Below are 12902 nucleotides of genomic sequence, written 5' to 3'. Positions count from 1 at the left end.
ATTTTGAGTTTGCCACAAAACTGACATGAGGCTGTGTTCTTCCAACTAAGGGGCAAGCAAGCCAAAAAAATTTCATCCAAGGTTCACTCAACTCTGAGATATATTAAAGGGTAGAGAGGAGGTGTAAAGAGGAAAATACATAAAGAACTCAGAAATGAGAGATATGCTGATTACAAAAGGAGACAGAAGAAAGGTGTACCCAGGGCTAAAGAAATGAAATGGAGTGAAATATCGGTGTCTGTTTTTAATGAGAGGTGAATCGCTTCCTCTAGCAGATCTAGAATGAAGACTGCATACAAACTACGTAGGAATGAAAAGGATGGGTTGTAGACAGCACCCGGCAATTAGAGCACATTCAAGAGAAGGCTGAGGGAGGTGTGTGGCATGGTGGGAGAAGAGCCAGTCTGATGCCCAGTCAGTACCAGCCTCTCATGGTGCTCCCTACTCTGGAGAAGGCAGAGATGGGCTGCACGTTGGCATGGCTCCTGGTCTGTAGGGCATGTGGGGAGAGATGACGTCATATGTTCTGAAACAATCTACATATTCACAGTTTACCCCAGCTGCCTCATATAGAAAGCAGGGTGCTTAGAAGTGAATTTTCTGTGATGATCCCTGTTGGTGGTATTCACAGCAGAGTGGACTTTGGGGATCTAAGCCTGAGGAGAGAGAAGAAAAAGCTCTGGAGTTTCCCAATCCCTAATGAGTCTCTGTAGTTGTACCCTCACAGAGATCTAGAATTTTGTCTGAATTTGACAGGGTTTTCCTTATGTTTCAAATGTTACCCATGGAAGATGCCTGTGTTCATTATCTTTAAAGATCTTGGATAGTGGTACCTTGAATTTAATATATCCTTAATGAATAATTACCGAGTGAATGAATCAACCAGGCTCCCAAATGAGGAATGTGTCTTACATTAATTAAAATAGGAGTCAATAATGTGAACAATATCGCCTATATTTTCTTTATTACTGCCATTTGGCAAATTGAGGACACGCTCTAGCAATTCAAATCTCCCTCTGAGGTAAGTTTAGTAGCTATCATGATAGATTTTGGCAGCTTTCTGCTGGAGTCCCCAAGGTTCACTAAACATTTCAGGAGGACACTGGCCATTATCTTAGTGGCCAGTGAGATAACCCACTTCCACGTGTGGGAGAGAAAGTGTGGCCCTGCCTGTCGTAACCAGTGAATTCTGTACTGAGGTCTCTGGGTGCAGATGGCATGAGGGAGTATGGGCACGCAGTCTGGCTCCTTTTTACTTGGTTCAAACTCTAGTGCTAGTGTATTCCAGAGGAGGTAGAAAACTTTTTCACTGCCTTATATCTAGGGAAGAACTAAAACTCAAGCTGGGCATAGGGTGGAGAAGACTGAGAATCAAGGGTTCTCTGAGTAGTACTGGAGCTTAGATGAAGGGAGAGTATTTGACTTTGGGGTAGTTAGGCATCTCACTCGTTACTTGGTAATGATAAGAGCCTTAGAATCACAGGCAGCTGACACTGAATAGAAAAGACAGTGTTAAAAGAAAGAAAGAAAAGAAAGAAAGAAAGAAAGAAAGAAAGAAAGAAAGAAAGAAAGAAAGAAAGAAAGAAAGAAAGAAAGAAAAGACAGTGTTCTGCTGACTCAGTGTTGAGGCTGGAGTACAGGTGTCGTAGAAGCAGCAGGCCTGCAAGCTTCTCAGATCTCCACTGACCAACATTTCCAACTGTTCCCTCAATAGCATAGTCCCTGCTTTGACCTTCCCCAACTCCAGCCCATCAAGCCATGTATTTTGGCTGCCCTGGAGCTCATAGGTGTAACTATACATGCAAAGTCATGTTTTCAGAATGGACTTGTAATTCTGCTTAAAAATGTCTTTACATGGCCCCTTCTTGTTTTCATTTCCCATTGCGCTTTTCTCCTCTTTCCCAGGAGACTCCTCACAGATGATAACCATCTAGCAGCTCCCACTGGCAGAGCACCTTTGTGTGCATACGTTGTATAAATCTTATCTTTAATAATCTTGGTAACCCCTAAGAGCTCCATATTGTTATCCCCACTTTACAGACAAGAGCTCGGTGAGGTGACTCAGCATGTGTTCTGGCAACTATATCTGGCTGCTTTTCAATATAGAGTTGCTTTAGAATATAGAACATGCTTTTATGTGCATTATATAGTCCCCCAACCTATGAGTTAAATGTCATTATTGCCTCTGTTTTACAGAAGATAACACTGAAATGTAGATAGGTTATGTGACCTGCCCATGTTATGTTATTCATGGCAGTTGAGCTAGGATGCAAACTTGTGTCCTCCTATTTATTCTACAGCCCATGCTTATCTAACCGTGTAGAAAGAAAATTGAAGCTCCCACACATAAACTTACTCAAATTTCTTTACATTCACCTTCAAATTTATTTTCTTTTTACCCCTCTTCTATCTCAGGGAGAGGTTGATTCTATTCTATAGTCTTAAAACTTCTCACAGGATGTGGAGAAAGGGGAACCCTCTTGCACTGTTGGTGGGAATGTGAACTGGTGCAGTCACTCTGGAAAACTGTGTGGAGGTTCCTCAAAGAGTTAAAAATAGACCTGCCCTACGACCCAGCAATTGCACTGCTGGAGATTTACCCCAAAGATACAGATGCAGTGAAACGGCAGGATACCTGCACCCCAATGTTTATAGCAGCAATGTCCATAATAGCCAAACTGTGGAAGGAGCCTCGGTGTCCATCGAAAAACGAATGGATAAAGAAGCTGTGGTCTATGTATACAATGGAACATTACTCAGCCATTAGAAATGACAAATACCTACCATTTGCTTCCACGTGGATGGAACTGGAGGGTATTATGCTGAGTGAAATAAGTCAATGGGAGAAGGACAAACATTATATGGTCTCATTCATTTGGGGAATATAAAAAATAGTGAAAGGGAATAAAGAGGAAAGGAGAGAAAATGAGTGAGAAATATCAGTGAGGGTGACAGAACATGAGAGACTCCTAACTCTGGGAAGCGAACAAGGGGTGGTGGAAAGGGGGGTGGGCGGGGGCCTGGGGTGACTGGGTGATGGGCACTGAGGGGAGCACTTGACGGGATGAGTGCTGGGTGATATGCTATATGTTGGCAAGTTGAACTCCAATAAAAAAAATTAAAAAATTAAAAAATTAAAAAAAAATTAAAAATATAAAAAAACAAAACTTCTCGCAATTGTCCATGAATGGCCTTATCTTGTTTCATTTCTTCACCTTTCAAGTCTCAAATCTTTCATCTCCACTGCTGTTTCTAATCACCAAGTAGGGCACATTTTCTAAGCAGTGTACCTGTATTATATTCCATATACTATTCCCCCACCCCTCAACTTTCTGTAACTCATTATGTCTGCTCTGTTTTTCTGAGCACTCCATGTGCTTCCCTACCTCCGTACTTCTGCTTATATTGATTTGAAATGTTGTCCTTCTCTCTAGCTGCAGAAATTCTATTCATTCTTTAAGAATGAGCTCAAATGTTATAACTGCTATGAATATTTCCCCAATTACTCCAGTCAGATTTAGTGGTATATTATCTGTATTCCCAAAGCACTTTGCTGGCAAGGAAAACACAATCACTTATCACACCAGAAAATTATTTGTCTCCATCTCTGTTTCAGGTTATGGGTGCCAGCACAATGAAGACAAGAAGAAAATTTTATTTATCTCTGCACATCTTGAAGTAATAAATATGGCCCTTGACTGTTGAATGGATAGATGGATGGATGGATGGATGGATGGATGGACAGAGGGATGAATAGTGATTCAGTTACTACTCAAATTTTTCAACGTGCCTCAAGGGGACATGATCTGCTTTCAGGATTTCCCCCCCCTCATTTTAAACATCCTCTATTATCCTGAGAATTTGTCTTGCTTGCTTTGTGAAAATATTGGGTTTTAAATTAAAAAAAAAATGGACTGTTAAATGAAGTCATGGAGCAGGAGAGGGATGATATATCATCTTTCTTGTAAAAGTAAATATACTACTGTCATTCAAGTGATCAGTGTTGCAGATAAGCATCCAAAAAATTAAAAATTATATTTGTAAGTTTAAAAAGTAACATAATAGGAATTGATCTATTAATAAATTCTATGTTCATATATAACACAATAGTAAACTTCATTAGATTGGAATAATGAGTTTGGCGAGGTAGGGAGGAAAAGGGAGAAGCTAGCCTGAATTATGGAAGTCAGAATTTATTGGAAGCAATGCAGTTTTATTACTTTCAATACTATAACCTGCCAATAAAGTCTGTCTAAGGAGACATCTACTTAATGACATGGATCCTGACTTTATAGCTGTATCTTTTTGCCTAAAGACCACTGTATATGCAAAAGCCATGAAAACAATTACTCTCTTTAAATAAGTTACAGGTGTTCCCTCTATTTCTCTTATCAAATCCATTCCTTGCAGACAATTTAAAGGTAAATTTCATCTTATTCTAGGTTAAATTTTCAAAAATTGTGTATTAGCAATATCTGAATTAATGAGGTTTTACTACATTCATAGTTGAAGGCATTTCTGGGAATTATAGCCCAATGTCCTAGGGAAGTGTTAAACGCTTTAAAAATAAAAACAGGAAAAATGTAAGCTTTTTCATATAAGATGAAGATTAATTATTCATTAAGCTGGATATAACTGAAATCTATTTTCAAAATCTTTGGTTTCCTTTGTAAATTCCTTGAGGGCAAGGATCATGGTTTGCTTGCTTCTCTTCCCCACCTTTTAACACTATACACCCCAATAATGGCACCCAGGCTTTGCTTTCTGGTGACATTACTGCAAGAACAAGTGTTTAAAGGTGACACGAGGGATTCCTGGGTGGCTCAGCAGTTTAGTACCTGCCTTTGGCCCAGCGCGTGATCCTGGAGTCCCAGGATCAAGTCCTGCATCGGGCTCCCTGCATGGAGCTTGCTTCTCTCTCTCTCTCTGCCTGTGTCTCTGTCTCTGTCTCTCTCTGTATCTCATGAATAAATAAATAAAATCTTAAAAAAGGATCATCTTTAAAAATAAAAAAATAAAAGTGACACGATGGGGTGTTCAGGTATTCCTGTTGTTGCTCTGCTTATCTATAGTTACCTGAGACTAAACGTAAGTAAAATTGACTCACTGATTCTGGATGCTGGCTGCAGGTAATTTACTGGCTCCCATCCTGGAAAAGAAGAGAAAGGAAGTTCATGTATTACCATTATATGCAAATATATCTTAAAACATCCTACAAAAAAATTAGAGAGGGTGACAAAACATGAAAGACTCCTAACTCTGGGAAACAAACAGGGGTAGTGGAAGGCGAGGTGGGTGGGAGGATGGGGTGACTGGGTGACAGGTTTAGAGGAGGGCACTTGACAGGATGAGCACTGGGTGCTATACTAGAAGTTGGCAAATTGAACTTCAATAAAAAAAATATATACAAAACAAACAAAAAACAAAAGTGAAAAAAACAAAACAAAAATAAAAACATCCTACATACATAAAGATGTCACTGCCTCCAGTATTTTCTTTCTAGCAAAGAAAATCATGAGGTGTTGGGAGTAAGGGTCATGAAATAGAATATCTCACTCTTGTGTTTCTGGGCTACTAAAGAGGTGACAGGCTTGGTGTCACTTATCAGGAAACAGGGCATTACCTTCAAACTTTGCCACAGAAAAGACGAAGTCTTGTGCCTGTTTCCTTCTGCATCAGAGAAATGGAGTTGGGGACTGGTAGGTAAAACTGGAATATGTCCACTGAAGGGAAGAACATTTTCCTGGATTCTTTGCATTCTACTTCATTATGTGTCAGTATGTTAATATCCAATTATATTTCCTGTCTAGAATTGTGTAAATCTTTGTTTACATACAATTATATTTTCTGCTTAGATTCTTTCAGTACTTGGGACAGATCTCTTTGAATAAAATTGATATTCAGAATAGATAATGCTATGTGCATCTCCTGGAGCCATGGTGGAGTATGCATGGCTCACTGTTGGATGCCTTGATCTGTGAAGCTTGGAAGAGTAAATGAACTAAAATCTAGGATGAAAGAAAAAGGGCTCTTTGAGGGAAGTGATCCCATGGATATTAAATCATCCAGAACTAATGTTCGTTTGTTTTGTAGTAAGGAGATCTAAGAGAAAAATCTTTGAGTTTTCCTTGAGCCAATGATTTTTCATCCTGATAATCAAGAAGGACCTCTTTCTGCCAGATGAAGTTGCTAAATGTAACATAGTAAATTCCTTCTGGCTTAGTCATCTATGGGGAGAGGAGAGTCTCAACTCATTCGGAAAACAATTCTAGGGAGCTTCAAGATGGATAATTATATGACTCTAGATTTCTGTTTTCTAGACTACATAGTTCCAATTCTTCCCTTAAATAACACATTATACATATATAATATACAATGCATATTATATACTGTATTCCATATCACATTTTTACATAATATATGATTTTGATATATAGTATAATTTACATAAAAATTAATATTACATGCTAAACCATATTATTTATATATTATATATAATATATTACATGCCAAACTATGTATTAATGTATATCTTATATTGAATACATGTATACATCATGTTCTCTCTGTATGCTGTCTTTTTAAAAATATCCCTTTCAAAGTATGTTGATAATAACTTGAACAAGTACTTAAGAATGGTAAGGTGTAAGCAGTGATAGGAGTAAATCTGTTTGCTATACTGTGCCATTCAAATAACTTCCTATCAATGTAACTCATTTATGATACTCATTTTCTAATTCTACTGGCAACAAAGGTCCTATAGGTATTTACCTTTTTAACCAATCTTTCACTAATGCCATTTACGCTAAAATACACAGTTTATACTTATGTCAATTAAATAGTATTTTGCCTTTAGAATAATTTAAAAAATATATCCAAGGGCATTCTGAATTGCATTGTCATGAGTTTCCTGGTATAAGCAGCTCCACTTGATTTAGAAATTTCTGCATTTTGGATGAAGGCATTTATAAGTCATTTGTATAGTTCATCAATAAGTTATAGGCCTTACAGTACAACTGATCCCCATGGGCTGGAACTTGATATGTAATCCACTGCTTCAATCCACTTTGATGTAATTGCAACTCTATATTTACTTGTTCACCCATGTAACAGTAGCATGATTGGGATCACACTTTCAAGGCTTGGTGAGAAAATATTGTTTAGGCTAGAACCCAGAATCTTCCTCCATACAAAACTGATTTTATTCAGCATATTTTCATTGCTTATATAATCTGTTACATAAACATGGGAGGAAATTAAATTGATGTAGAAAAAATGACTATTCGAAAAGTTAAATGTGGCTGCTCCTTTATCTCTTATGATATTCTGGTAAGTTGCTTATTGATTGCATGAGGAATTGTTCTCATCAGGTTTTGCTTTTAAGTTCTGGCTTATAACGATCAAATCATTTACTTAAAAAATGTAAACACGACAGGTTCTTTTCCCCATCTCCACGATCACTCAAATATATAGGCTGTGCAAGGTCATCTGCTGATTTCTTTTATTCCTTTTTTTTAATGTATTGTGGTAAAAAACAGACAGGAGACCTATCCTCTTAACAAAATTTAAAGTGTACAGTACAGTACAGTTTACTATAAAGCACAATATAGTGCAGCAGATCTCTAGAACTTGTTCATGCTGCATGAATGAAACTCTATACCAGCTCCCAGTTCCCCTCTCTCCTCCCAGCCCCAGGAAACCACGGTCTGCCAATTTTTCTCTCTCTTTTTAAAAGATTTTATTTGTTTATTCACGAGAGACAGAGAGAGAGAGAGAGGCAGCGACACAGGCAGAGGGAGAAGCAGGCTCCATGCAGGGAGTCCGATGTGGGACTCGATCCCGGGTCTCCAGGATCACACCCTGGGCTGAAGGCAGGCGCTAAACCGCTGAGCCACCCAGGCTGCCCAAGTTATTAACTTATTTTAAGTTAATGAATTGTCTCATAAAAAAAAGCTTCCTCCTTCACCACTCAATAATGTTAATAGTGTGTATAGTTTTTAAAGATAAAGGCTATATCTTCTAAATCATTGCTATTCCTATATATTTTTTAATGTAATGACTACCTCGGATATTGGGCTCAGTCCATACAATCAATGTAGACTGACTTCCTTGCTATATGATCATATGTTAAATAACTATGAGTATGCTTACACCATCAGCTGTGAAAATGACATTAAATGTCAGCATTCAGGCTTGTTTCATGTAGCAGAAATTAATTGGGTTTTGGCCACAGCCCCTAAAATTAATAAGAGTTTAAACCTCACATCCAGTGTACATGTACTTATATTGTACTTATAAGATGGATTACGATATTGAAGGCTTAATTTAGTAGTAGAGACAATCTAATGAAAGATCTTCCCTGTCACCACATGACTTTCTTCTGAGTCATTTTCGGTGTTGGTAGTAAAGCACGTTTCACCTGTTGAAACTTGGCATAAGCACCACACTAAGTGAATAGGCCTGACGGGAAATCAATCTTAAAAAAAAAAAGCATTTCACCAATCTTTTTCCTCAGGGTTTGAGGGCTCCGTGTATCATAAATAGCACACTGAGCCAAAGAGAGCTCACACTCGAGAGAGAACACAAATATAACCACAATGCACTGTTCTCAACATAATTCCTCTGGCCACAGTGAGAAACTAATTGTGTTGTTTACCATCATCCTTACCTAACAGAGTAAAAGGAAAGGTAGGAAAATATTGGACAGTTTCCTAAGACTGCGTGGCAATTTGTTATTAAAACTTAAATAGGGTTACACTTCATGAATGAATCAGATTTTTTTCCCCTCCAACTAAACCTTGCAGAAATGCGATTATCAATACCCTTAATTTTACATACTGGTGTTCCGATACAAAAATAATCACAGTGAAGTTTAGGTTCTCTGCTGTCTAACATTTTGTTGTTGGATTTGAAAATTTATCCCAATATTTTCTTTTGAAATATTAATTTGGTCTAACTTTACCTTCTTTTCTGTTTTCTTCTAAAATTACTTGGATGCACAATTATTAAATTAGTAATAACCACAATAATATCTAGGATGTACTGAATCCTTATTAAATATCAGACATGCAAAAAAAATATCAGACATTCTGCTAGCATTTTATGTGAACTTTATCTAATTTAATACCAGACTTACGATGAGCACCAGGTGTTATATGTAAGTGACAAATCACTAAATTCTATTCCTGAAACCAATATTTCACTATATGTTAACTCATTAGAATTTAAATAAAAATTTGAAAAAGAAAAAAATTAATACCAGAAGAATTTCATGGGAACATGACCTAGATTTCTGCATATAGAATATAACTACATATTTCCAGTTCTACACTTTTTTTTACATAAGCCATGCCCATATCATCTATATTTTCTAGTTTCAATTCCATTAAAGTGTATTGAGAACTTGAAGACACAAAACAAAATCCTTTGAGATTTGAGTCTTTTCCTAATATTTAACCATTATATTCACACCTATTCTATAGCATTTTATTTTTAATGACTCAACATTATTGAGTCTTTCCAGAGCATTTTTTATAGAAATAGCAATTCTTTTATGTACCTATATGTCCTTGGTTTACATATTTTATAACTGCATTGAATAACTATACAAACAAGTATAATTGACACAGCAGGTTTAGAAACACAATTGACTCCTGATCCACATATATCCCCACGAGGGGAGGGGGTGGTGTCAGAAGTTTACAGGTAGGTTAGAGAGGCAGCCTCAGAGGCCCCAGTGTTCAGCTGGTTGTGAGCAGTGGTCAGTGGGGCACATCTAGGGAAGGGAGAGTGTTGCTTAACTAGGCAAATCATTTAAGAGAAAGCTAGTTAAAAAAAGAAAAACTTCTGTTGTATCAGAACAAAACATTTTTTGTTGTATCAAATACTTTAACTGCGTATACATCACTTTGCTAAAATTAAAATATATATATATTTTAGATGGAGAGAGAAGGAGAAAGAGATAGTGAGTTTAGGTGTTACCCAAAATTATAAAACTAGAGGTAGAACAAGGATTTGGCTCCAAAATTCTGCCTCCAAATCTACCCCACCAGTATTCTTTCCTTCTCTCCTATGAGCCTTGGGACAGAGAAGGCTGTGGTTGTGCGGCCACCCAGGAAGGAGGCTTGAGATAGCTCAAGAGTGGTCATCAACAGAACATAGTAACATAAGAGAAAACAAGACAGAAAATGATGAAATACTCTTAGAAATTTGTGAACAAGGACCCTGTGATTTTGGTTTCATTAAGTTAACTCAAGTATTTCTTGTCTTTGGGCCTCACTGGTTCAAAACAAAAAGGACTTCTGCAGACAAATTTGGCTAACTGACATTGCCAACTATTTGCAGAACTAAATTTTGCTATTCTGAAATTGAAGAAACTCTGAAAGGGCATCCCTACTCTCCAGCAAACACAGAAGAACCTCTGACCCAACAGTCCCATGGGGAACCAAGGGCAAGAGCAAGCTTGGTGGAAATCTGTGATGACACATAGCAATGATACTGAAGGCATTTGAACCTCCCCATACACTTCCTTCTAATCCTTGGGTCTTACAGGTTCTATTTCCATCAAGTCTGTCTTTGAATAAGACTGGAAGCACCAGTTTTGAAGAACTTTCTAGCCTCCTAGAAGGGATGATCATCTTATAGTAGCTGTTTTAAAATGCCTTAGAATGGATTACTATGTTTTTCCATTAAGTATTAATGATTTTAGTTTATGTTAAATGCTTTCTATGCTTCTTTCGCTGGCATTTTCCAAATTATTTTCTTTTAGAAGCAAATTAGAAAGGCATTAAGATTTCTATGACTTTATAAAGAATTCATAAAAAAGGTTAAGATCTCAAATGGGTATCCCTTCAATAAAATAATGTTAAATTGTGCAAGATGTTCATACACGGGACATCAGTTTTATATACTTTCAAAAATAGCTATTTCATTTTTAAATGATCTGGTTTCAAAAAATAATTATTGCAATCACTTGACTATAAATGTGGTTTGAGATTTAAAGCCTCCTTCATATAAAACAGTTCTCATTTCAATACGCTTTTGGAAGCATTATTATAAATAATGGATTAATTATTTAATTAACATAAGTACAAATGTAAAGACCATAGGAGTAAACCCACATATTTCATTTTTCTAAAGATTTCACACTTGGTTAACTAATTTTTAGTTAGTTAACAAAATTAACTGAAAGGAAATACAAATGAAAAAGAGAAACAGGGCAAGATCCAGTTCCACTGTGCATATTCAGTGCCCTTTTTTCATAGAGCTGCATTCTCGCTGGAGCAGCCTCTATGCACTGCGGGCTGCTGAGTGCACCTGTGCCCGTGCCAGGATCCCTGGGCATGGGATCCCACACTTTATGGCATGCTTTGTAGAAAACGGAGTACAGATCATATTCAGTGAGGTGCTGAGAAGGCTAGCCCAAGCAGCAGTCTCTGAAGTCAGAACAGCACTGAAAATGGGCCGGTCTGATTCTACATTTATCTGTGGGGAAACCAATGAACCCAGCCTCCCTGGGTCCTAATTCTCTCATCTACAAAATGTCTTAATGTTCATTTCAGCTTTGAGATTCTAGCAAATGGGGCAATCAATCAATCAATAGGCTTTCGTTATCATGCAGTCACCATGCTTTTCCTATTTACATTGTATTTTTCCTATTCACATTCCTGTTTATGTTGTATTGATTCCTTTGAGAAGCAAATTAGAACGGTATTAAGATTCCTATGACTTGGGATCCCTGGGTGGCGCAGCGGTTTGGCGCCTGCCTTTGGCCTGGGGCACGATCCTGGAGACCCAGGATCGAATCCCACGTCGGGCTCCCTGCATGGAGCCTGCTTCTCCCTCTACCTGTGTCTCTGCCTCTCTGTCTCTCTCTGTGTAACTATCATGAATAAATAAATAAAATCTTTAAAAAAAAAAAGATTCCTATGACTTTATATGACATTCATAAAAATGTTCGAGATCTCAAGTGGTTATCCTTTTCATAAAATTATAGTAAATTGTGCAAAGTTGCCAAGCGCTGAAACCAAACTCAGGAGGGATCTGGCTATGGGGTCCAGGCTCCTAAGCCTTATACCACATGATCCGTAGAGGCTTCTGTCGTTATCTAAATACTTCGTGTCACCTGGTTCTGCCACATGCAAGCTCACTAGGGAAAGCCCTTTGTCTCCGTCCTCTCTGTGCCTCTGACTAGCACACAGACACACTCCACTGGACAACCTATGAGGTACAAGGAATCGGGATAAGCAGTGAAAACAGTGGGCAAACCTCCATAATTGTCTGCCATGCTTAAAACACACAGACTCACACCCCTTCCTTCTTGATCTTTCCTATACTATGTGAAAAATGCTGGTTGCCTATTTCACAGATCAAAGAAATGGGTAATATCAATAATACAAATACTTTCTACATTTCCATGTTTCAGAATATGAGCCAGACAATGAAGACAGATCTTCCAGCACCAAGCTCTCCCCCACTCACGTTCTGCTTTCTTTTCCCTTTCTTTGCCACTGTCTGAACAAACACTTGTTTTATTCCCACTACATGCCAGGAAAACAAACCTCTGGGTGTCTGTTATTAACGTTTCCATCCTAGATGCTAAAGGACGGGGCAAGTAATATAAAGTAATATCAAGGGCAATAAAAAAGATTGCTAAAAAAAAAAAAAAAAGATTGCTAAAATTTATTGTTAACATACCAAGGCTTAGGCCCAGGGCTTGACAGGTATTACTTCACTCAATCCTCATTACAACTCTGTGAGATAATACTCGTATTATCTCCATTTGACAAATAAGGGGAGTAAGTCAATTGAGGCTGAGGTCATATGACTCTGGAAGGACAGAGCAGGGACTCTAGCCCTGGGAGTCTGAGACTATGGCCAGAACTCTTAACCTTTACACACCA

General features: G+C 37.8%; 1 protein-coding gene across 3 annotated transcripts in view; it reads right to left on the bottom strand.

Annotated features, from left to right (window-relative positions):
* The window catches only part of CHST9 (carbohydrate sulfotransferase 9), a 241856-nt gene that overhangs the window by 105326 nt on the left and 123628 nt on the right, over positions 1–12902 (bottom strand). For all 3 annotated transcript variants that reach the window (XM_025429254.3, XM_049112814.1, XM_025429256.3), the window contains one exon: positions 5108–5149. In XM_025429254.3, the coding sequence (XP_025285039.1) occupies positions 5108–5149 (42 nt within the window). The remainder of the gene's footprint in view (positions 1–5107; positions 5150–12902) is intronic.

The sequence above is a fragment of the Canis lupus genome, chromosome 7 (assembly GCF_003254725.2).
Source record: "Canis lupus dingo isolate Sandy chromosome 7, ASM325472v2, whole genome shotgun sequence".
NCBI classification, from domain to species: domain Eukaryota; kingdom Metazoa; phylum Chordata; class Mammalia; order Carnivora; family Canidae; genus Canis; species Canis lupus.
The sequence above is the reverse complement of the archived record's forward strand: the minus strand, read 5'-3'. Positions and strand labels throughout refer to the sequence as shown.